Source organism: Balearica regulorum, chromosome 5 (genome assembly GCF_011004875.1).
Source record: "Balearica regulorum gibbericeps isolate bBalReg1 chromosome 5, bBalReg1.pri, whole genome shotgun sequence".
In the NCBI taxonomy this organism is placed as follows: Eukaryota; Metazoa; Chordata; class Aves; order Gruiformes; family Gruidae; genus Balearica; species Balearica regulorum.
In genome coordinates this window covers 58684464-58710027 of record NC_046188.1, presented here as the reverse complement: position 1 = coordinate 58710027, position 25564 = coordinate 58684464, and the positions used below count along the sequence as shown (strand labels likewise).

Genomic DNA, 25564 nt, shown 5'->3' with positions numbered 1-25564 from the left:
AATTGCAGCGATATGACTCTCTCATGTGGAAGCTGTTTTATATTTACTTCATTAAGACATTAATTTTAGTGGTGGCAGGAATTGCATATAGAGCCTCTGTGTGCTAACAGATTCCTGTAAGAGTGTCTCTATGTGGAGAACACAAAGTTAATCTTTTGATTTCATGCTATCTAATATAATTTTTTTATTTGAAGATATCATGTATACAATAAACGTACACCAAGACTGAATGGATTGGATGAATAACAGGGTATATCACAAGAATTTAAAGAAAGAAGCTGCTTGGCAGGGTGAAAGCAACAAACCACTTAATCAGAATCAGTAGAGCTTTCTGGATGTCTTTGTTTTGTTATTATTTTGAGCAGATCAGTGGATTCAACGAACAAACGAAGGTGGCAGTATTAACGATTCTTTAAAATCAGTGATGTGTGACTTCAAGTTCTTTTATCAGGCACTTTTTCTGGTAACTAGGGTAGCTGCTTCTGACTTCCTCTTTATTGTCATAGAAGGAAAATTGAGCTAGACTCTACTTCTGAAATAGCTGCTCAAAGACTTTTTTCTAGCTAGTATGCAGGGAGAAGTTCCTGTACAGTTCTCAGTCTTGCATAATTTTTAGGGCTGCAGCACTGCAGTCTCTTTCTAAAAATTAAAACCAAATAGTGAATTGACAGCATATGCATAAGACTGTGGTTCAATTTTAAAAAGTGTTGTTTGCAAAGTATCCCTGGGACTTTTTTTTTTTAATCAAGTTTGCCCTTTCAAATTAATGACAACTTAAGCCACATGGTGCTGTTCTGTACTAGATAGAACTTTTACATGAATGGAAACTTTTCATGGCAGGATGTGAGTTAGAATGAATGATTGAGGTATTGAAGAGGAAAAAAAAATCTGGGGTTAGGAACATACTTATAAAGAAACAAAGTACTCATCAGGGAAAATCGAATTATTACAGTCATGTAGAAGTTTTCTTGGGAATTTGCATTAGAAACTTGCAAGCAATCCATCTGGATATGTGTTGCTTCTGTTGCTATAAGCTACCTGAGAGGATGTATATGATTGGCAGGCATAGCTTGCATTCACAATGTATGTCTTAAGAGGTTTCAGTACAGGTCTAGCTTATTTCATGACCACACATGAAGGTTTGACAGGAAATATGTTACTACTTAGCATGGTTACATGAACCTAATAATAGTGATAGCAATCATAAATTGCACTCCCCCATGGTTCAGGTTGTAAACAGAACTTTGCAAATGGCATAGTCAAAAAAGGGAAGGGAATGGAGCAAGGGATGTGTGTGTGGTGGAAGGGTTCAAGTCTGAATTTCCAGGCCTTTAAAAAGGTCTTGTTTTCCTCTTTTGTTTTGTTGAGAATTCAAAATTTCATCTTTTTCACTTGCAGTAAATAGACTTTTCAGTTGAAACTGGTAATTGTTTATATATTGGGGGGAGGTAATAAGTAATTGAAACTACAAGTTGTACAACCTTATTACTTTCTTATTACTGTGTTGGGAAGACTGTTGTCCTGAAGAGGAATATGGAAAGCAGTGAATCAGATTTTTCTCTGGGTAAATCAAAACAGAGCTAAAATTAGACCTTCAGAATTCACTCTTTTTATTCCCCCTCAAAGCTGAGGGAAGCTCCAGAAGATAGTGTTTTGCAGATTACTGAACTGAAGAATGTTTTAGTTCATTTTAGTTTCTGTAACTTTTTTCCCTTCTGCATAATCTTGTACAAAAGTGGTACCCATTGATATGGATAGCTTCATGCAGATACTTCCAAAGCAATGCTGTCCTACACAGGTTGGAAACTCCATGTAGTAACTCTGAGTTTGTAAGTCCTAATTCTCATCAGACCGAGACAGACACAGCTGTCTTTTGCTCACAGGTTGAGCAGCAAGAACAGTAATACAGGTACGAGCATGAAAATGAGAGACAGAGAGGTTTCCTGTGTACACTGCATATCTACATTGTAATACGGCTTATGTTCAGTATTACGTGACTCAGTAAGATATCACTCAATAAAGTGAGGTCTGATTGTTAGTTCAAACATAGGGTACTTGGAGTGTATGCATTAGCTGTTCCAACGTGCTTGTAATTAGGAAGTCCAAGTTACAGACACGTATGCCAGCATCGTTTAAGGTAGCATAAATAATGTTAAAACTGGAAGTCCGTCAGGCCTTATGGTTCCATATGCTGCAAATTGTATTAGATGGCTGTTAGAGGAGTGCTGTGACCTTTAACACAGCTCTGAAAAGGGGCTGGTTTTAACTACACGTTCCGACTAAATGTAATGTGTTTCAACTCTTTGGTCATTTTGAGCACGTTTGTAGTTTCCTTTATGCTTGCGATACAGTCCATCAGAGTTAGTTCAATGAAGAGAGGGGAGAGGGAGGGGTTGGAGAATTACCTGCCTCTTATGTGAGATTTTATCCAGTCAGTACTGAGTGTCCCTCACTCTGTGAGACTGCTGTGGGCTGAGCTCTGCCTGCCACAGGAGGAGCCAGCAGTCTTGGTAGCAGTGGCATTCGACATCCTGGGCACCGCTCAGCCAAGGAGATTGCTTCAGAGGTTATGCCTAGATGATAACTTCCCTTTTGATAAGCAAGCTTAGGCTAAGAGCTTAAGTCTTTTATGCATGTCTTTTTAAATTATGTGGTAACAAGTAAGGAGAGAGCAATATAAGACTGTAATGAGGCTGTCTGTCTGCATAGTGTAACAGTGGGAGTAGCTTGGTTTTGCCACAGTTCAGATGGATAAAATCTTTTCAGGTCACTGATTGCTGTAGCATCTTCGCTCCTTTTCCACCCTGTGGTGGAGTCTTAGAGGGCTGGTGAAGTGTGAAACAAGGAAGGGGAAAGAAGGGGCATTACCAAAGCCAGATGGTGGTTGCTGGTGTTGAAAAATCTATTAGCCAGCAGGTCGGCAAGCTGGGCCTCAGGAGGAGGAGCAGCTTTAGGAGTTACTCAGTTACCCATGTAGGTTATTCAAGCTCTGTTGTAGTCCCATGTTTTCTTCAGTGCATCAGTTTAAGAATCTCTGTGGTTTACTCTTTGCTTCCCTCCTGTTTTGGGGGATCACTATGAACTATTTAAGCTGTTTGTAAGGACATGGGCTAAACTGGATTAGTGAACCATTAATCTTTAACTCCTCCTTCATTCTCTATTTATTTATTTTTAATTTAAATTGTTCCACTGATCCTATTTTGAGTGGGATGCCACAGATAGTGGTTTTTCTAATGACAAAGAAATTCTGAAATTCCTTGCTTTACTGTCATTCCTCTGCTGGGTGCGGCACCAGGTCTCATTCTAAAGTGGTGTTTGTGGATTTGTACAGTGCCTCATGAAATGATGTTTCTCTATGCTTTTATGATATTATTTACATTACAAAATACAATGGGCTTCTTACTGTTTTGAAGGTTTGATGTTGAGAAGTATGTCAGCCTGAAACTTCCTGACGTATTCCTGTGGTGGGTTTTTTTTCCTTTTTCCTGGGATTTTGTATATTTATGGATTTTGAAAGTTGTATGACAGTTCCTGACAAATAATCTTATGGTTGTAGTTATTTGATTACTGTTTCTGCTTTAAATTCAAATTAGTTGCAAGTCTGTAGTCTGGGGGTGGTTTGCATCTTGATTTTTGTAGAGCTCTTACTACGTTGTGACAAACAGCTGAGTGGTAATGTGTATGTGAGGATCTTCAAATGTGTTTGAAAGGCTTCTTTAGTCTTCAGCAGGCAATACCGTGTTCAATTAAAAAAAAGTCCCTTTTACCTGGAACTTGCACAAAAGAAAGAAATTATTTACGAGGAAATCATGTTTGAAGACCTATTAGAACTTGGATCAGTAAGGAAAATACTTTCTAGCCATCACTTCTGCTAGAGGAAAAGGAACCTTATGAAAAGCATGATCTGATGATAGCAGTCCTTTGACAGTTGTTAAGTGTGGGAACTTCTACTCAGTCTGAAACTTGTGTGATGCATCATGTTTTTATCAGTTTATCTTCCATTATGTCTTCATTTTCTCAGTTCTAGAGTAAAACTTTGTCCATTTTTGCTGATGAGTTTGTCTCTTGCATTTGTAAAACCTGTTCCTGTGTTCAGTATTTTTTATCAAAACCATTTCAGTTAATACTGAATTAATCAGATGTCTAATTCACACAGAGACAGATCTTGAAACCATGAGTTATTTTTGCCTGGTGGAGATGTGCTGCAATTGGTATTTTGCTGGAGCAGGGTGTTTGTGTTTGAGGCTTCTATCTCGTCATAAATGTAGAAATTTAGGGTTAGTTACTTTTTGACTGTGGGTATAAGCAAATACTGTTTGTGGATTTTTTTCCTGCCTGTTGATGGCTATCTAGTGACAACCACTAGCTGCTTAGGGGGAGCCTAGGCAATGGACTTGCTGGTTCTCATTAGTTGTAATGGCAAGAAAACAGGGTGGCTGTTGTCCTGGGGTTGCACAGATCACCTTTCTGTTCCTGGGTTGAACTTTCCAGATGATGTTGGTGAGCTCACTTGAGATTCCCTGCCCTGTCAGTATCTTTGCCCAATTTGAAGGTCCAGTGGTTTGCTGCATTACAAGCATGAAGATTCTTACAAAAATAGATAGCTAAAGGTGGAAGACTGCTGCCATGAAAGAGAAAAAGAGCATCACACTCAGGCAGAAGTCAACACGACTAATGTGATATCAGAGCAGTATGGCTCTAGGAAAGAAGAGTAATAGGAGACACTCTGGCAAGAGCAGTGTTTGTGCAACAGCTGAATTGTTTGATGAATTACAGGAAGGCATGTAAGTGTTGCCTTATGTTTCTGTCTCAGTAAGGACTCGGTGGGTTTCCAGAAATCAATTTCAGTACTTTCATTAAATTATAGACAGACTTCAGGTCTAAGAAATTTAAGTGTGTATTGGAGAGAACATCTCTTGGGAGGAGATGGTGCAAGGCTTCTTAAAATATATGAGCATCCATTTGGTGGTTTTTTTGCCCTCCCCCCCCCCCTTTCCTTAGAAAGGAAGAGTGGCATCAGGTATTCTGCAATATTAATCATCTTAATGAAAAGATCTTCAAGTCACAGATTTTCTTCTTATTTCCAAAATACGCATGACCTTGCACATAGGTGAACCCAGTGATTGTGGTATGTGGTTTCAAAGTTCAGGAGAAAATTTGGCCTTCAGAATTTTTCTCCCTTATAAGTATGTGGAATAAAAAAAAACCAGGGACAAAACAGCTTAGTAAATGTCTGAGGTTTTTCCTCAGTTATCTAAAAGTTGACATTACATCATCTGCACAGATGTAAATATAGAAAATAGTAGGTGTGTTAAATCTCCTGACTTATTTTTAAAAGCTCTTTTACAGAGGACTGTCTTGAGTGTATGTTTGTGTCAGTAAAGAGAGATGTGGCATTATATCCACATTATATTTTTCTTATTCTGAGAGATTGAAAGTTTCTTCAAATGCTTATTTTCGTCTTTTAAGATTGGTTTTAGCTCTTGCGGAAATGCTGTTATGTTTTCTGTCATTGACTCGGCTCTTTCCCGGGTTGGTTATATTTCAGTGCAGTTGTGTTCTGTTTTTTCCTAACTAACCCCCTCTCTATACATGTTTCAGATTTTCCCAAATATGCATTTTTTTTCCTCTCTGAACAATGATATTATTGAACAAAGTAATAAATAATGTTGCTGAGTGGTTTTGTGTGAAAATCAGCTGAGCTGTTGATTTTTCAAATAGGAAAAACAATCCTTCCTTTAATTTCAATGCTAAAACCCAGAGGATTAGCAAAATAGATGTGAATATTCTGGGTATAGTGAGACCTGTCCTAGGTCCTGATTCAGGGTAAGTTCCCTGTTTGAGGTAATATTTAAGACTTAGTTTAAATGAAATCCAGAGTTACATGACTTCTCAACTGATGGAAGGCCTTAAGCCTTCCCATGGAAGCAAAGTTTGATTTGGTGTAATGTGTTTGTTAGGTTCTTTATTGTCTGTAGGCAGCATTATAACCATCTCTGTGTACGGCTACTTTGTGGAAGTAAATGTTGTATGAAATAAAGAATCTAAGTTGGCTTAGAAATTGAACTTTAAATATTACTGTAAAAGTACAGAACAAATCCAACCAATTCTGAAATAATTTTCTATTGCCATGTAATTGCTGCATGTAAGAAAACAAGTGAGGAGTTGAAGCGTGTTTTCTTTTTTGCAGGTGTTGCTGAAATAGTTCAATTTATTTAAAGCATATGATTTCATGCAATTGTGCCTGATTGTTAGTGCAGCTGTCAACAGTTGCATGCCCATTTAGCTAATTGCATTCTAGTATGATAGCTAAGCTTATTTTAAGATGTGCAGTTGTGTGCTTTTTTTTTTTTTTAAAGCAACTACATGCTTTCTGAAGATTTACTGCAGGAAGTTCTATGGTATCACAATGAACTATCATTGCTCTAGAGGAAGTTTGAGAGCTTATAAACAAGACCGTATCAGCCAGTCTAGTGTATGGATAGCATCTGTGAAAGGTTGGACCATGCGACTTAAATTCATATCATTCTAAAGGGCTTGAAGTGGTCTTGTTCTTGGGGTTAGTTTCGTCATCTGTTCTTTGGGAGTATTTTATAGTTTAACATGTAAAAATTTCATTTAACAAGCAACTAATTCCTATTGTTGCATCAGTATTCTGGTTGTGTATACAGGAACCGTGAGCTTTCATTATGTACTGATCATCTCCTTCAAGAAATATGTACCTGAAATGAGAAATTTGTATAAAATTGTATATGTATAAAAAGAATATTAGGAGAGTAGACTGTTATGCATACTAATTCTGTATAGAATGCTTGTATGTTTATTACTGGTATGTGTTAGCTACGTAATTACAGTTGACAGTATGAAATTTATAATGCAGTGTTGTTTTTATTTGTTATATAGCTTTATGCCAGTATATACAGGCCTCTAAAACCCGAGATGGTGTCAGCCGTTTCATTTCAAGTGCAACAGAAGGTAAAGGAAAAAGCGTGGGGAAGAAAAAAGCAGAATTCTTTGTTCATCTGATACCCTATCTTCATGGGCATTTATGTGGTTCTTGATCTTTTAACCTTCTAGACTCTCTCCTCACAGCTAACCTCTTGTAATAGGTGGCGGATACCCTTTTTTCCTAAGTCTTGAAGAAGAAATTAAGTGATGTCACTTACATGTCTATTTTAAACTTGCATCATCTTTGCATCTTCTCTATTTGTGCTTTTCTTCAGTAACAAAATTTCACCAAAACTGAAGCTTTAGCTATGCTTTAACAAGAATCTGAAATATCTGAAGAATAGCTTAGAGAATTGCTGTCATGACCACAATCTCAAGATAGTCGCATTTAAGGAAAAGCACAGATACTTACTGACATAGAAACGTTACAATGCTAATCCTTGCTAATATCTGCAGTCTGATTATATGCTAACTAACTGTCTTGCCTTTTCTGTTTCACCTAAAAGGAGTGTGTGCTTAATTCACTTATCCTTGCATCTACCTGCTGATGTCCTGCTTTTTGGCCTTGTTTGAGCTTAAAAAGAGAATGAAATACTTACTTCTGTATTTTTTTTCACGTGCAGGGGAAAACTTTGAACAGACTCCATTAAGACGCACATTTAAATCCAAAGTTCTTGCTCGCTATCCTGAGAATGTTGAATGGAACCCTTTTGACCAGGATGCAGTGGGAATGGTCAGTATCACTTAATGGTTTTGGTTTTAAGACAAAAACCTACCTTAACAATCGAAGGCATTCATCTGTGTTTTCTTTGACAAAAAAGTGTGAAGTCTATTATAGACTAGAAATAATGAGTTTCTCTAAATTTTGCAGGCTCAAAAGTCCTTTTCAATTAATTGGAATATTTTTTGAAGGAATTTAAGTTAGAACTTAAGTGACAAGTCCCTAGGAGAGTTTTTTGTTCTTTTACAACTTTGTTGTTACATTCTAGAGAATTGATAGAGAAGTAAATTGGGTTGCAATTAATGAATCTTCTTTGTGCATGATTTTTCTGTTTAATAGAATGCAGTGTGTTTTCTTAATTTAGATTAAATATTGTACTTTTCTGTGTCAGGTTTCTGTTGTTGGTGAGCAAAATACTTTCCTTTATCTGATTTGAATTCTGTTATTTTATTCCAGCTGAGATTGATAACAACACAGTTATGAATTTCAATAGAAACTGCATACAGCTCTTAATATGTTCCTTTAGTTTTTCTCCTTTAGATGCATATTACTGTATTGTACAGAGATGTAACACTTAATAGAATTTAAAGTGAAATGCATTGAGTGGCAGCCTGTGGATTCTAAATCCTATTTTCACCAATGCTTCTGGAGGCAGGGGGAGAGAAAAGTGTGTTTTAATTGATATTATCTCCCCTCCCCTCTTTTTTATAGCTGTGTATGCCTAAAGGGCTTGCTTTCAAGACACAAGCAGATTCCAGAGAACCTCAGTTCCACTCTTTTATTATTACTCGTGAAGATGGCTCACGGACATTTGGATTTTCTCTCACGTTTTTTGAGGAAGTTACTAGCAAACAGATCTGCAGTGCAATGCAGACATTGTATCATATGCACAACGCTGAATATGACATTCTTCATACTCCACCCACAAATGATAAAGATAGCTGCTGCAGCAGCACTGGAGACTGCAATGGCACTTCTGTTTCAAAGCTACAGCGTTTTAACTCCTATGACATCAGCAGAGACACACTGTATGTCTCAAAGTGCATTTGTCTGATTACTCCAATGTCTTTTATGAAAGCTTGTAAGAAAGTGCTAGAACAACTTCACCAAGCAGTGACTTCACCTCAGCCACCACCTCTACCTTTAGAAAGCTACATCTACAATATTCTTTATGAGGTTCCTCTTCCTCCAGCAGGAAGGTCATTAAAATTTTCAGGTGTTTATGGACCAATTATCTGCCAGAGGCCAAGCACCAGTGAACTACCATTATTTGATTTTCCAGTTAAAGAAGTGTTTGAATTGCTTGGAGTAGAAAATGTGGTTCAACTCTTTACCTGTGCCCTCTTGGAATTTCAGATACTGCTTTATTCACAGCGTGAGTACTTGGGTTTTGTTTTCTTATCTTGTAGTTGTACTGGCACAAGGGTTTTTTTGTTTCTTGAATTTTAAAAAACACACAAACAGCAGAATATCTGCATTAAAGTGGCATTAGCATGCTAATGCAGTCAGGCTGATCTATGTGCAGGTTTTAATGTAAAGGAAAGAACTGGAGTTGCAAGGAGAGCTTTGCATTAGCTCCTGGTTTGAGACATCTAAACCTAAAACTTATGGCTTTCACATAACCTCCTGTATTCATGGACTAACTGTCCTTTTTATTGTTGTCTCTGGAAATGTGCTGTTGCACAGAGTAGTATGCCTTCTCCCTCTCCAGCCGCTTAGCTGAGTTCCCTCCTATCTCTGCCAAACTGTCCATGCATTTTGAGAAGATATGTGGTTAATTATATATGGTTCTGAAGAAGAATTAATGATGCAAACATAATTTTCTCTTTAAGTACACAAAGCCACACTTCAGTTGTTACTTTGAAATAAAATTACCTGAAAAACAGTTTTATTTGACTGAACTTAAACTGCAAATCTCTGTTAGGGCCTTGAAACAGTTATTGCTGAAGTCATGTAGATAAAGCTTGCTTTGAAGAGGATAGGCAGCAGCTAAGCTGAAATAGCATCTGTTTATCAATTAATAAATAATGAGGTAGTGGTATCCATTTTCTGTGTTGAAATTTGTGAATACTGCATTTCTTACTCTTCATCCTGTTACTCTAATACAGAGTACGTGGAGTTTTGCCAAAAGATAATTTTTCTACTTATTTTGTCCCAAGCTGGCTAACGTTAGTCCAGACCCACCCATCCATAGTGGTGTGGTTTAAAGTAGACAGACTGCATTTTGAACACTTATGGTAACGGTAAAGAAGCCTAGAAGACCTCAAGACAAATCCAGGGATAGTCCGTGGTGTTACTGAAATCTGTTTTCAATATTTTCTTCCATTGAGCTGTCGCTGAGATATGTAGAATACAAATGGTAACTATTTGTAAAATATAACCTGCAGTTATTAGCAACATTCTCCAAGCATGAACTACAGATGTTTGTGTGTTGATCTGTGTGCATAGACTAAAGCCAAAGATGGATTTTGTGTGTATAGTCAAGCTGATTAAAAGTGTATAATGGCAGTAGGGCATTATGTCACAGTTGTTCCATTGTATAAACACTTCTAACTACCAGAGAAAAACTATACAGTAATTCAAACACAGTCAGAAAACCTTATTGTACTCAATAGTGGTTATTCTCTTGCATTTAAAAAACAAATTGCTTTTCTTATTATTAATAGAAAATCTAGAAATATTTGCCTAGCAGACAAACTACTTTTGTGGTTTCTCCAGAAATGGATTTGACATTTATATATTTGAGATTTAGGGAGAATTTGTTTATGTGGATATCTGTATCCCACCAGTAGAAGGTTCAAACATCAGCTCTTCCATCTGAAGAAGAACGCAGTCCAGCTGGCCTGTAATTGTGCTTGAGACCTCCTATGGCAGAATTGTGTGTGCCTGGCTGGTTGGAAGCACCGCAAGAAAAGCAATGTGTGTATCGCCGTATCAGAACAGCGTTCCCTGATCTCTTTTCAGGCCATTGCCTCTTTTCTCCTGGGCTGGAACTCAGCTCGCTTCTGGGCTAGTCTTCTGTATTCTGGGTTCTCTTTCCAAGTCATATTAATAGGTTCAACTTTTTTCCTTGGGCGCTTTCCAACTGTCTGATCAGTGGCTAATTAAAGAAGCTTAAAATAGCTTTGGAACACTTGGATTTGTTGTTTGCGTGCACAGACATAGGGAATTCAAAGGGCTCCATGCAGCTTTCGTTTGGTTTGTTTAGGTTTTTGTGTTTACTTTTTTGTTTGTTTTTTAAATTGGAATATGCTCCTAATACATTCTGTTCTTTCTTCTATATGGTTGACTAACATCCATTTTTTGCTGTTTGTAAAACAAGGAATGTTGAATGTAGATACAGGTGATGGTGCAGTCAGTTCTAAGTGGAATCAGAAATTGCTTGAACTTTTGTAAGGGCTTGCTCACGTTCTTGCACATGCGTGTGAGGTCTAGGTTGTCCTTCAAAATATGAATCTTAAATTTTTTTTAATGTCCTTTAGATTTGTTAAATCTCTTGGTGTTCAAACCTGTGACAGTTGAGGTGGTTGGGATCATTTCTCTATTTTCTAGGTCACATGAGATGGCGATACTCATTGGGTGGATTTAGATTTAGAACAGCATGTGTCAGGATCAGAGGGTTTGCTTGTAAGACTTTAAAAAAAAAAAAAACAAACCCAAAACAAACCACGAGCAAAACTCTTGGAGCACTTTGCTGCCAGATGCAATCCTTTTTGAAACAAATTATTTAGCATCTTAAGTTGCAGTCAGTCCTTGGAATAGGGGTAACTTCCCTTGGCATTGAATGTGTTTTGCTTTAAGATTCTTTTGATGTGTTTCTGACTTTATGCTTCTGGAAATTCTTTTGTCCCACCATATTGGTACAGCCTGTATGTTTTGGATCAGTGTAAGCCAAATGTAGGGAATGAATTCCTTGATTTGATTGTCCTCTTGAGAGAATTGTCTCCCATTTGGGAAAGTGTTAGAGGAATGGAGGTGCCTATAAGACAACAAAGAATCTGAAGCAGCTCCTAGCACTGAGCCAGTCCTGAGGAGCTCTCAGTAGTGAGAGGAGGCTTTCAGTAGTGCCTTCACCAGGTTATTCTGCGGGAGCTGGTTTGTGTTCCTGCAATTTATGTTGCTCTTGTATCTGTGAAATAGACTTATTGCTTATCCCTGGAAGGCACCTAGAGCTCTTCTGAGAAGTGTACACTGAGTTAAGACAACTGTGAAATCTGCTTGAAGGAGATTTTTCTAAACAGCTAAAAACAATAAAAGGAGAAATATAATGTACCACTGCCACAGACTGTGATCTTGAACAGTTGTTATTTTTTGGGTATTTGCTGTCTGCTGCCATATTTAAGTACAAATAAAGGTGTGTTTTTCTGCTTTGCTTTGCTTTTGAATCCCTTCTCCCCATCTTTCTTCAAGAATTATGTTCGCTCTGGAAATTTAAAGTATTAGTTTTATTTCTTTGCAATATTAGTCCCGTGTTGCCCAACTCTAGTCTCTTACATAGGACATTTTCTTCTTATGCCTCCAGTGATTTAGGAAACTCGCTGCTTAGTGCAGGCATCTTGAATTAGCCTGTCAGAAATGAGCATGAATAGGAAGTGCTTTGACCACTGGTTTTACTAACCACAGTTTTCTCTTACTGCAGTTACAAGTTTTTTGAGGTAAAAGGCCCAATTCAAGAAATGTATCTTTTCTCTAAGGAGTCTGACATACTGAATACCTGTGCTTAGAAGAATTTGTTGAAACATGTTTCTTTTACACTGTGCTTTCTGCTATGAACAGGCCTGCTAAAGGAAACTCTCCAGGCAATGCTTTATTCCAGTGGCTCAACTGCATTGCATGCTACCTGTCCATAGGCCCTGTGGATATAGTTCTTTCCCCTTCTGCTCCTCTTCAGGTTAAAGAGAAGCTTAATCCTGACAAGTAGCCCATCTTTCTGGTTTATCTGTATACTTTCTGAAGATCTCCAAACTCATCTGTAGTAATGTTCCCCACTGTGGGGGCAACTCTCTGCATTAAAGCAGCAATATGGGAGTTGCATGTGAAATGGAAATTACTTGACAAATACAACAGTATTTCATTGTTATCCATGAAATAAGAAGATCAGAAGGAAAAAGAAAATACAGAATATGATCATGTTATAACTTTAAATTTGGCCAAGTCAATTTCTGTAGGCACTTGATAGACTTCTGTCTGGTAGAATGAGAGAATGGAGATGTGGAATCATGGTTCTTACAGCTGCCACCTTCTTTCCATCCTGCTCCTCTATTTCTAGACCCAAGACCTCTCACTTTTTTCCTGGATTTACTTGCTTTTTACAGATCAACAAAAATGTCTGAATATACTAGATATAGATAAATACTAGTGTAAATAACATCTCCTATGTACTTTAAGAGATAATGTATTTTACCTATAGTAATTGGTTAGAAGGAAAAAATCAACCTTTTTCTGTGTTCTTAAGTGGCCATGTTAGAAAGTAGCAGATTTTCTTTTCCTTGCACAGTGATCAGTTAAGAACTTTCCAAAGTAATAGTGCACTAGTGGTATGTACCATACAAGGCCAAAAGACTCTGTGTCATTTGCACAAGAATAAGTATATTCTGGTTTCAAAAACAAGAGCAAGACCACTATTGAAGCACTTATTCCCTCTTTTAAATTTTTCATTACTTTTATTTTTAATTCTTATGTAATGCTTTGGTACTAGAAGTGTGCTGCTTTCTTCTTTTTTTAAAATAAACAAACAAAAACCTCCATACCCTCTCAGGATAGGTATAACTTAAGAAAACATTTAAGTTATTTTGGTTTGTGTTTGCAGCCTTCTTGCCTTTGTCCTTGCCTTTTGCTGACATCTCCTGATGCGCCTAAAGCCTGCAGAATGTAGCCATTGTTACTTGCAGGCTGTGACTGTGCAGCCAAGTAGTTGGGAATGGCTTAAGCCATGTGGATATCCAGGATGAGAGCGCCACATTTGCAGATAACTGAGTTGCGGGAGGTAGCTGCTGAGTGGAGAGAAATTCTGAATTATTGATGTTACTTTGTAGTTAATTAGAAAGGCTAATACTAAAGTTAGCTTAATGACAGAGAGAGAAGTTGTATTTAAATTAGCCAGCAGGATTAGATGGGGGGGGTTGTGTAGTAGGAAAACACTGTTTCTATTCTGAGACTTGTTCTGTCAAATAAACAGGCTGAATACCAAACAGCTGGAATGTTTGTGTATCTATGGCTACATTTAAAGTTCCTTTTAAAGCTGAAGAAAATAGGGTATGGAATGGCTGCTTCTTCTTCCCAAAGCTTATCATTAATTCATCACTTCTTTTCAGTCAGGCTGTGATTAAAGCTGCAAACCAGTAAGTAATTGTGTAGGCAGAAACTTGTCCAGGCAGAATTAGGGGAGTACTGCTGGTGATGTTCATTGATTGTTCCCTAATGTGTTTCAGTCCAAGTAAGCTTTTGGCAAAAACTTTAAACTGTTTAAGCTATTCTGGCTTGTTTTGATTGAAGGCTTCTTCAGTCACAGTAGATCTACTGTGAGGCAGTGACAAGTAGTTCTGTGCCTGTGCGGTAACTTTTTCCACCAGCAGAGCTTGATCTGAAAATAAAAATCAAAGCCTAGATTGCAGAATTATGACTGATCTTAGCAAAACTTGTGCTGAGTTCCTCTTGGGTTGTGGGACTCTTTGCAGACCTCAAACTCCGCAACTTTGACTTCAAATTTAATCATGGAATGCCAGGAGCTGCATTTCTTGGCCCTCTGTCTTCTGCTATCTGAAGTCTGAGTGGAGGATGGCTAAAGAACAAAATTAAAGCCATAACCCTAGAAATTGCACAGCTGAGTTCAAATTTTGCTCCAGAACATTTGTTTAGGACAAATGTTCTTTTTGCAGTTTTTTTCTGCAACAGTGTGTGACAGCTTCAGAAACCTCAACACCGGAACCTGTGCATTCAAGTGTCTTTTCCAATTTCATAGTGTCTGTAGTTTTATGAACGTGTTAGAAGACATGCGTACTTCAACACACATATGAAGGATACTGATTTTTTCCCTTCCTCTTATTTCTTCCCTTCCCTTCCCTGGCTGGAATTGGATATTGTTGCAGTGTCATTATAGCTTGACTGAAGGTAGGAATTGTCTTAGTCTTGTGATCTTGTTTTATGCTCTTACCAGCCTGGCAGCTCGAAAGCTTTCTGAATGTGTCAGCAGTTATATTAGATCACATGCTCTGAGTTCAGCTGGTGTTTCCTCCTCCTTTATCGTGCATAGATATCAAAAACCATTAAAGATGATTCTGTACTGTAAAAGAGGAGGGCGAGGTTTTGGCCCAGAGTACTGCAATGTTAACTGCTCTAGCCACCAGCTGCTGAATAAAAAGATCTTTTGGTATGCATGTTGCACAGGTGCATTTAGCACTGCTGTTAAATTCTAGGAGGGGATGAGTTGTTTTTACATTGAACTGAGACTTCGGTCATACATTGCAAAGGATAAATGAAGCTGATCCTTCTTATTTTCTACACAGTTATTTCAGTTGGGCTGTTCAGTTGGCTACTATATGGCATGCTTTATGGACATTTAAACACTCTTTTAAAAAATGTTTATCTGAGAGATACCAGATGCCTTGGGTTTCATCCAAGGCTTCCATAGAAAGCCATAAGCACAGAGAAAAGAAATTATTTCCGATGTGTTTCTTAGCTGCTTACAATACTGCTTCCATACTTAAACTGATGTTCCTGGTAACCCTGGTATAGGTAGCAGAGGGTGACTTAATGGATGCTAAGACTCAATTTGCTCATTTCCATATGACTTGTAGAATGACCTACTTTGTGTCAAGCTCTCTGTTGTTTCAGCAAAATGTGCTTGGGTGTACATGTCTGGGCTGTCATTAAGATGCTGCTCAGCTAATACGGGGTTTTGTGGTTTCTGTTTTAAAGCAAGCTCTCATCTTTAACTTAGATTCATTTACTTAAAATGTTTGTGAAATAAATATTTTTTTTCTTGATCTTTTTCAGATTATCAGAGACTGATGACTGTGGCAGAGACCATCACAGCACTAATGTTTCCATTTCAGTGGCAGCATGTATATGTTCCTATCCTTCCAGCATCCCTCCTTCATTTTCTAGATGCTCCTGTCCCTTACCTCATGGGCTTGCACTCTAATGGGCTGGATGACAGGTCTAAGCTGGAACTTCCTCAAGAGGTGAGGAGCCTGTCTTGATTGATTAAATATTGTACGTGACTGAGGGAAGTGAGAAATGAGCCAAAACACTAGTGCTAACTAACAGCTCTTACTCTGTTTTTTGGAGGTGCTGGAGAGAATCTGGTGAAATAGATAAATAAACCCCTGTTTTGGAAACTGTATGCTCTGATAAAATTAAACTGTAACTTTCCAGGTATTGATGCAGTGAGGTTACAGAAAGAACATTTTTGTGCTGCAAAACTTACCTCTGTAGTGCTAGGAAATGCAAGAAAGTGCGGTGTGAATTCACCAACTGTGGCCAAAAGGCTGTACAGCCACTTCAGCATGGTGCCGAGTGAGCAAAGCTTGACTGGCTTCAGCACTGTGCTTGGGCTGGTTCCTGGCTGCGCGGGATTAGGCTGGGTTTCTCTGCACTGCATTTGTAAGTTGGGCTGGCTTACGTGGACCCAGCCTGTTGGTTGTCTGCACCAGAACTATTTCAAATTTTCTTCTAGAATGCATACTTCAGTCTGCAGCAAAACGCCAGCATCTGCTTGAGCAAAGTGGTGCTAATTGGGATAGCACTCAGGAAGTCCTCCCATGTAGTGAGGCTCTCTTAACACCAGCCACTATATAAAGGAGAAACAAATGGTCTGTGAAAGTCCTGCAATTCATACATGGGACTAGGACTACGTTCAAACTGCTCAGAGGTTGTTTTTATTTACTTTATCCCACTGTTCACTTCACAAATACTCTTTTTTTAGGAGCGTGCCAAGAGAGAGTTTAAGAGCTGGTGGTAAGGATCAGGGGACCAAGAGTGGTTGAGCACTACTTGAGGTAGCAAAAGAACTATCTGCAGGAGCCAGTAACCACCCGTGAGAAGTGTGTCAGGTGGCTGACACCTAGCTGGCTTGTGAGGCAGTTCCGTCAGTCATCTGAACGACTTCTCTCGTCAAGCGCCATTGAATGGTTTATTTGCTCTTGTACATAGAGAGTGCTGAGTGTTACGGTATGGTCTGGCTGGCTGTTGTCAAGAAGCTGCACACCTCTGTTGGATAGCTCTGTGGGAAGTGAGGGCTTGCAGAGTTACTAGCTGCTGAACAACACGGCTCTGGCCCCTGCTAGAGTCTGCTTACTTGTAGGTGTAACTTTGCGGGAAAGGGACTGGGTAAAACATGGGAAACGCCCTATTTCTACAGGCACTGGTAGGATTCTCTAATCTCTGCCATTTTCTCTGGTTGTCTGTTTTCTTTTATTAACGTTTACCTTACTGGGAGGGCAGAAGTGTGGCAGCAGAGGGTTTTGTGGTAGTGTTTTTTATTTTCATTTTCAAACAGTGCTGCAACATAGCTTGACACAATAAAAACTTCTTTAAAAAGCTGCGTGAAGTTAAAGACAAGATATTTTTGTGAACCTCCAGTCTGGTCACCATGCCAACATTGCTCTTTTTCTCAAATCCATATGCTGATAGTTTTCATTTGTTTTTCCTGGCAAGTTCAAAGGAAAATTTCTCTTCAAACTGTGTTAATTTTTACTGTGAAAACTAAAGTATTTAATCTCTTGATTTCTTTCTGTTCTCCCTCTCTCTCTTTTTTTTTTTTTTTTTTTTTTTTGCAATGGCATAACTGATAAGAGAGTAATGTGTGTTCTTGCCATGAAAACAGTCTATTGCTTTGGTTTACTACATTTTAACAAAATTTTGGATGTACTGACAGGCCTAATTAATATGGTGAGTATACCATTTAGAGAGGATAGCTGAGGGAGTAACATACATGTCCTCACATGCATTTTAATATGCACCATGGATGTTTTCACTATTGTAACAAGCTTCTAAAAGACTGTCCTCATCTTGTAAAGATTTTCCTCATTTTAAAATCACTGTAATACTTCCAACTAAATATTTTAATTTCATATAGATATTTCTATTATTTGAAAGGTAAATGGTTTTGAAGAGCTTTATCAGCTTACTTTGGAAGTTTAAAGTAGGGTAGTTGATCTATTTTTGGATGTTAGAAACGAAATCAAAGTAGTATTAAAAATAGTCTGGCACCTCAATTTACATCTTGTTTTACAGATAGTCTTTTATGAAGGTGGAGAAGTAGATTTTTGATAGTATCTTACAGAGATCAGAATTGTCTGGGAGGGCAGGGAGGGGAGGACACGTGGGACTGAGATAGCAGCAGCAGCAATGTGCCCATGTGATGAAATTTGCTGCAGGACGGAAACTTGTCTTTCTGAAGCTTCAGCTTCTCTCTTATTCCAAGAGTGAGCTCTTAAAGCTTTGTACACGATCAGTATGACTTAGTCTGAGAAATCCCCTTCGTAGTCACCGCTGAGTAAGGTTTCTCATGAAGTGTTGAAGTCCTTTAGCACTGCAGGCTCGGAATGTAGCTGTGACATAGAAACGGACTTGAACATGTGCTGGAGACCTCAAAGATGTCTTAAGAAGTTATCTGTACCAATGGATTTGCTTATCCAAGAGGGAAAGTAGACTGGGAAGAACAGCTCATTATTGTTGAGATTTTCATTGTAGACTATTTACTTTAAAAAACAAAACTCCACAAAAAAACCTGCAGTTGCAACAAGTAGTAAATATACCATTTTAAAATGTAAAGCAGAATTCAAAGTGCATGCTGGTCTCACTAAGTGAAACTATTGGTCACTATCAGTATTTCTGATTATTAATAATTCAGTCAGTCAGCTTTAATATATTTAGAACTGCAGATTACAAGTTTATCTCAAAACTACTTTGATTTATGATTAGGCTTTCAGATACCCTTCGCTTTAGAGCTTCTCTGGCTTTTTCACTTAATTCCTGACATGTTCATTGTCAGTTTCTATGCATAAAATGTGGTGTTATAGAATCCACATGCCCTCTGCTACTGTTCGATTATTTGTACTTCAGTAAAGGCAACAATAAAGTAACAAAAGGGATATTAATATTTAACACTGCTTATCTCTAAAGTTTGGAATGTATATGATCCTTTATGAAATCATCAGGGTTATATGAGGAACTTAATTTCCAAGTTCTGCCTCTAGGATCCTGATTCATGGGTATAGTATCAGAATTTTCCTTGCTTGCAAAGGGCATTTAAAGAGCTGTTCTATGTTCTAATTTATTCTGCTTCCTTTCTTTGTCTTGAAACTGCATAAACTGCATCTCTGTGGCTAATCTGTTTACATGGATTCATGGGACAGCTGCTATTAAAGCAATATCTAATTTAGACAAGGGCCGAAGGAGTGAACTTTGACAGAAAATCTGGTTAGTGCTTCTCAGTTGAAGGGCATTGTGGAGGAATGTAATATTGCTATCTAGCACAGCATGGATGTCTCAGTGTCACTGTAGACTTCTTGATTGTGGTTTTATAATGAAGTTTTAAAAAGACTAATTGCTCAAAGTGTTTTAGGCTGATATGTGTGAAGATACTATCTGGTTTAAGCCTTGCACACATGCACCATAAGGCTTGTTTTGGTTGGTTTGTGGTGGCAGTCTCCCACATTTTGGTCATATCTGGTACTTTAAGGGAATGCTTTACCATGGAAGCATGCAAATCCAACTCTATCCTAGAAGTTGATGCTTTGTCAGATGGTGATTAAAATCTTTTGCTAAATAACTGCATTAGTACAAAATTAGTTTAGACTATCCCTTGGGTACATCAGCAGGCAGTGCCTGAGGCAGAATTCATTGAAGTTCACCAGTGATTTGAAGACCTCACTCTCTCTGGCCCAGTAAAACTGTAGAAAAGACCCGAGGCTTATTGTAGGGTTGAGTTTCTTGTACACGTCAGTGATACAGTGCACTGTAAGCTGTTGAGCTTATTCTTCTATGTATTGCTGCTTTGCTGAGGGCTCTTTCTGTATGCATGAGCATCCTTGTGGTTTCACTGATGGCTGCATCAGAGGCTCATAAGAAACCCAGTAGAGAAAGGGTGCGGGGGCAAGGGAGAAGCAGTGCTAGAATAAGGTGCTGCAGAAATCAAAGGGGAAGGGAAGAACATGTAGCTGTTTCAGATGTTGCAGGCAAAGCTGTGGTTTGTTTATTGGTAAAATTGATCAAAAAAAAGTGGTTCAACTAGCTTTCTTGCAGATCATAAACCCAGCAAGTACTAAAGTAGGATTGGTTTTTTGATGTGTCTTTGTATTTCCTTTTAAAGAAACTTTTGCAGTGCTACAGCAATATGCTTTTAACAAGCAACTTAATCCAGGCCATTTCGTGCTACTGGATTTGTATGTGCATCTCGTCACTCGATAATGCAAGATTTTGAGTGAAAATAAGCAACACTATGTCTTCCAGCACTGGTTAAATCAAACAAAAGTAGTATCTCATTAAAAAAAGCTTGTTTTTAATGGTATGATCCCAAGGGTCTTGGGCAATAGCTTTTTCTTTTAGAAAAGTTGAAAGATTTTTAAAAGCTAAAATCCACTTCTCTGCTAACATGACAGATATATATTATCACTATTTTTATTTCAGCCATTAAAAAGATGTTATTCAATGCTACATCTTAACAAATTCTGTGGGTTTTTATTTTTGTATGTTGTTTTAGAAGATAAAAAAGATCTCTTGAAAAGCCTTTTTTCTTTCTGATGCCAACACATTTAGACTAGACTGACCAAGATAATTATTCTGAAAGATAATAACTGCTTTGTGTGCATTCTTAGACTATCTGCTGGTGTGATTAGATCCTTGATAATACTGCAAATTTATTGACAGACTTCAGTTTTATGTTTTCCTGTACTTCAGCGTTGAGCAACCACTTGAGGAGTTATATTCGTGTTTCTGAAAGCTGCAGCTGTAAGTTGTTCTCAATCACAAATTCTGGGTTGATATGAAGAACAGTAGTGCTGAGAATGAATGCAAAAGGTCACCCTTCACTCACAGGAATGGCACAGGAACGTCCTTTAGAGTTTAGGACCACTTTAAATGCATTTGTCACAAGCCAGTCATGTGTGTATAAATTTGCATGTCCGTGTTTTCTGTGTGTTAAGTGAAATGTGTGGTTATTTGCAAGGTTGGGACCTAATGCACAAAGGTGATGAATTGGTTTTACTTTTTCAATGCTGTGTTCGAGTAGAAGCCTTAACTCAGAGCCACATTTTAATCTGACTGTCTAGGAGGGAATGTGAAAACCTGTATGTAAGCTATAGTTTGAGCACTTGTGCTGCACAGAGAATTCAAGTAGTGGTTGATTGTGCTATCAGAACTGACTGTTTGGTATTGTTGTAGGCATCTGTTTGCATACCATGTAATTATGTATTAATGTTCAAAATAAAGCATATTTTCTTTTTTATGATGTCAGTGGGTGGGGAGCTTACGCATTATTAGTGAATATTAGTTCTTTCTTAGACATCTTTTTGGCAGAACCTGGATAATTTCCTTCTATATTTTTGAACATAGCTGAAAGGAAGGATATGAGCTTGATGCAGGCATTGCTAAATACGTGTGGGGATTTGGCTCTTATTGTACTTGAGGTCAAACTAAAGAATTGCAATTGTCCTCTGGCTTTGGAATTGATGGGTGTAGTCCAGGCCCCACTGAGCCATGGAAAGCTGTGCTTTTGACCTCAGGGGACCAGGCTTTGGCATCAGATATGGTAACAATGACTTACTTGCATCCACGTTTCTAAGGTTTGTAAGATTTTTCACCTGGACACCCTGTTATTTGTGATGATAAAAGTTTATGGGGAAAGTCAAGTTTTTAAATTAGGAGGTGACACCCTGGTTCCTTAGTGTAGTCTCTTGGCAGAGTAATTTTATTTTGTGATGGTGTTATGTGTCCAATCTGCTATTAAAGTGATGTGTAACTATTTGAGGTTTTCTTTTGGTCAGACAGCCAATACCTCAGCAACAAATAGAAGAATATTTGACTGTTCTAGAGACCTGAAATACCAAGCGACTAACTTAAGGATGCTCTTTCAATTGTATTTCTACTTACACATGTTGCTAAGTATCTTGTCTTTATATAATTTTAATTTTGTATGTGTAAAATGATGATCGATGTGTCCATAGAGCCTTACATACAGAGCTGACAACTATTCACAGCTCACTCAACTCTGCTGCCTCCAGTAACAAATAACTAAAACTTTGTGATCAAAGAACTCCTTTATTTTTCTACGGTGTACTTGCCCAGTTCCTAGCATGCAGAATGCTCTGGATTGCCATGATGTAATAAAAAAATAAGTGCTATTTCATGTCTCTTGCTTTTTAAAATAAATTGAAGGTGGGGACCCCTCTGTACTTACTGGAATTTTTTTCTGTTGGATCTATAGTGTAGCAGCGTTGTGAGACTTACTGTTTTGGTGTCTGTTACTGACGGTTTATTTACTTGGGATTTCATTTTTACAGAAAAATGTTGTTTTGGTACCTCTTCAAGGGCTTGTGAAGTGAGGTGTCTTTGCCATTTCTGTTCCCTGGAGAACATGGCCTTTTCAGAAGTGCTTATGCAGTTCTTTACAATGACCTTAGTCTCCCTAAGTTAGGACAGGCTAAAGGAATCTTTGCTTATGCTGCTTTAGGTAGTCCTCTAACTTATGGGTTATTAACCAGGCACTGAAGTGTAGAGTGTCCCCAAAATTACTTTTTACACTCTTTACAGTATTGCTGCATGCTAACATCTTTTTTTTTTTTTTTTTTTTTTTTTAAATGCTTCCATATAGGGCAAATTCTGAGAAATGTAATAGTAAGTTGCATGGTAAGCAATCAACATCGGTGGTTTAGAGTGTTTAAACTATGTGTATTGGTCTTAAAGAGGAACTCTCCAGAAAGGATATTTAACTGTTGGAAGAATTAGATAAGCCTAGATACTTGTAATCAATTTTAGCAAACATTAAATTTGGCTTTTTCTTCATTGGCAAGGAGTTTATTTTCAGTGTGAAGAGTAGAATCTCTACATTGGTAAGGTTAATGTTTGGTTGCTTTTTGGCCAAGCACTTTTTAGGTACAGCCAAGCTTAACTGAGAGCAATGTTTTCCGCAGAATCTGTGCAAAGGTAAAATAATCCAACATAGAAGGAAAGTTGAATGGCATCACTTAAAGAGAGTTAAAAAGGAAGAAATGCAATTAAACTGCTTGAAGAATTTCTTAATGAGTCTGTCTTGACATTTCTCAGACAGCTTGTGATGAATTAAATGGTTTTTGTTCTACCCTCAACACCGATTGGCAGGCGTTGTGCCTAGTTTCAAGGCTTTAGGTCTCTCATGTCTTGAAGTGCTTACAGCGTTCCTGATAAATATTAGCTAACTTGACTTCCAATCATCGCAAAACCATGTGTATAGTGGGGGTCTTGAAGTTCCTAAATTCAGGTGCTTACTCAAAACGTGAGTTCTTGTGTACGTACTATCCCTTTGTGCTGAATGTTTCTTTGAGTGAGAAGCCAATGTGCTCTGCGTGCATCCCTAGCCTGCCCCTGGAGCTGCCTTGCTAGGTGGCCACATACACCACCTGCTGTGTTTAAGCAATGTTGATGCTGGGGAAATCTTAACAATGACACCTGCTCTGTTTAAAAAAAAAAACAAAAACCAAACAACACAACTTTTTCTAGGGTGCACCAGAAGCTGTTTCAGAATCAAGGTCTTAGTTCTGTTTATCAACTGTGGATTCTTTTGCAATGTCTAATTCAATTTGTCATTTAATTTCTAGTCAAGGATCTATACAAGAGCTACTAAACTGTTTTATATGCATTCCTTTGAGCATAAGAAATAAATACCAGTATTAAAATGCTAAAACATCAGGAGATGGAGAACTGGAATTCTACTTACCTTTGTAACTATGGATAATATTGTAGCAGAGCATAAACTGGACTTCTTCGTGCAAAGTTCTATGCAAATCTAGTATAATATGTCCAGTGGAGTTCTGCTTTAAGAATGATTTTTTTTTTTTAAATTTTAATGTTGAAGTTCAAGAAATCAGACACAACAGATGTTTGTGTTTTAAGGAGAATTGACATCCTAACTCTGTTCTGTAGAAACACCAAGAGAGCTAAATCTGTTGCAAGCGTTAAATGTTTGTTTTCACACCAGTTGACTTACATGGACGGATCTTGTAAGGCACAGCTTATCCTAGTCTACCTATGATCAGTCCCACAGCAAAATCCTACAGAACTACTTTGTCCTTACGGGTGCTTCACTGCTTGTGTATGTGGCTCTGATTTCTGGGATTATCCCTCATTTGGTCAGTGTGAGGTTAATATCTTCCAATTATTTCTTTCCTGTTAAACTGTGAGAGTGCTTCCATCCCTCTGTACTTAATGAACGATAAGAAATAACTGGAGATCTGTTAACTGTCATGACTTGATATGCATTTTTGCTGCAAAGCTATAGTGAAACCTGAGTTCAGGTGTACCTCGTGGGATAATGTGATGAAGCTAGTTTGCAATACCCCATAATCTGGGTGAAGGGTTTTTTTTAATAGGGTGTGTTGGTTTTGCGTGGCAAGGTTTTGGTAGCGGGGGGGCTACAGGGGTGGCTTCTGTGAGAAGCTGCTAGAAGCTTCCCCTGTGTCTGACAGAGCCAATGCCAGCCGGCTCCAAGACGGACCCGCCGCTGGCCAAGGCCAAGCCAATCAGCGCCTCTGTGATAACATATTTAAGAAAGACAAAAACAGTTAGAGAGAGCTTTTTGCAGCCAGAGAGAGGAGGGAGAAGATGTAAGAACATCTGCAGACACCAAGGTCAGTGAAGAAGGAGGGGGAGGAGGTGCTCCAGGCGCCGGAGCAAGATCCCCCTGCAGCCCGTGGTGAAGACCATGGTGAAGCAAGCTGTTCCCCTGCAGCCCATGGAGGGAGGATGAGGGGGTGTAGAGATTCCACCTGCAGCCCGTGGAGGACCCCACGCCGGAGCAGGTGGAGACACCTGAAGGAGGCTGTGACCCCGTGGGAAGCCCGCGCTGGAGCAAGCTCCTGGCAGGACCTGTGGATCCGTGGAGAGAGGAGCCCACGCCAGAGCAGGTTTGCTGGCAGGACTTGTGACCCCGTGGGGGACCCACGCTGGAGCAGTTTGCTCCTGAAGGTCTGCACCCCGTGGAGGAGACTCACGTTGGAGAAGGCCGTGAAGGACTGTCTCCCGTGAGAGGGACTCCATGCTGGAGCAGGGGAATGATGAGAGGAGTCCTCCCCCTGAGGATGAAGAAGCGGCAGAAACACCGCGTGATGAACTGACCGTAACCCCCACTCCCTGTCCCCCTGTGCCGCTGGGGGGGGCGGAGGTTGAAGCCGGGAGTGAAGTTGAGCCCGGGAAGATGGGAGGGGTGGGGGGAGGTGTTTTTAAGATTTGGTTTTATTTCTCATTCCTCTACTCTGTTTTGCTTAGTAATAAATAAGATGAATTCCCTCTCTAAGTTCGGTCTGGTTTGCTCGTGATGATAATTAGAGAATGATCTCTCCCTGTCCTTATCTCGACCCGTACGTTTTTTTTTCATTGTACCTTTTCTCCCCTGTCTAATGAAAGAGGGGAGTGATAGAGCGGCTCTGGTGGGCACCTGGCCCTCAGCCAGGGTCAACCCACCACATAGGGAAGGCTAAGTGACAGTCCATGTTAAATCTGCAGTGAAGAAAAACTGAAATGCTGCTACATAAGAGCAACGTTTCTTCTGTATACTTAACTTCCTGAGCAGATTTCACACATGAATTGTGTCCTTGCTGTGAAGTATGTATTTATGTAATGTTAGGAAACCATTTGTTGCAGATTTTGCAATGCAGAAGCCAAAAGGGAAACACCCCATCGCCAAATATAGATTGAGGT

The 25564-nt window shown here is 38.8% G+C and overlaps 1 protein-coding gene across 2 annotated transcripts in view; it reads left to right on the top strand.

Moving 5' to 3' along the window:
• DENND5A (DENN domain containing 5A) overlaps nucleotides 1-25564 on the top strand; it is a 70750-nt gene that overhangs the window by 13228 nt on the left and 31958 nt on the right. For both annotated transcript variants that reach the window (XM_075755137.1, XM_075755136.1), the window contains exons 2-5: nucleotides 6904-6975; nucleotides 7572-7681; nucleotides 8381-9044; nucleotides 15665-15852. In XM_075755137.1, coding sequence (XP_075611252.1) covers nucleotides 6904-6975; nucleotides 7572-7681; nucleotides 8381-9044; nucleotides 15665-15852 — 1034 coding nt within the window. The remainder of the gene's footprint in view (nucleotides 1-6903; nucleotides 6976-7571; nucleotides 7682-8380; nucleotides 9045-15664; nucleotides 15853-25564) is intronic.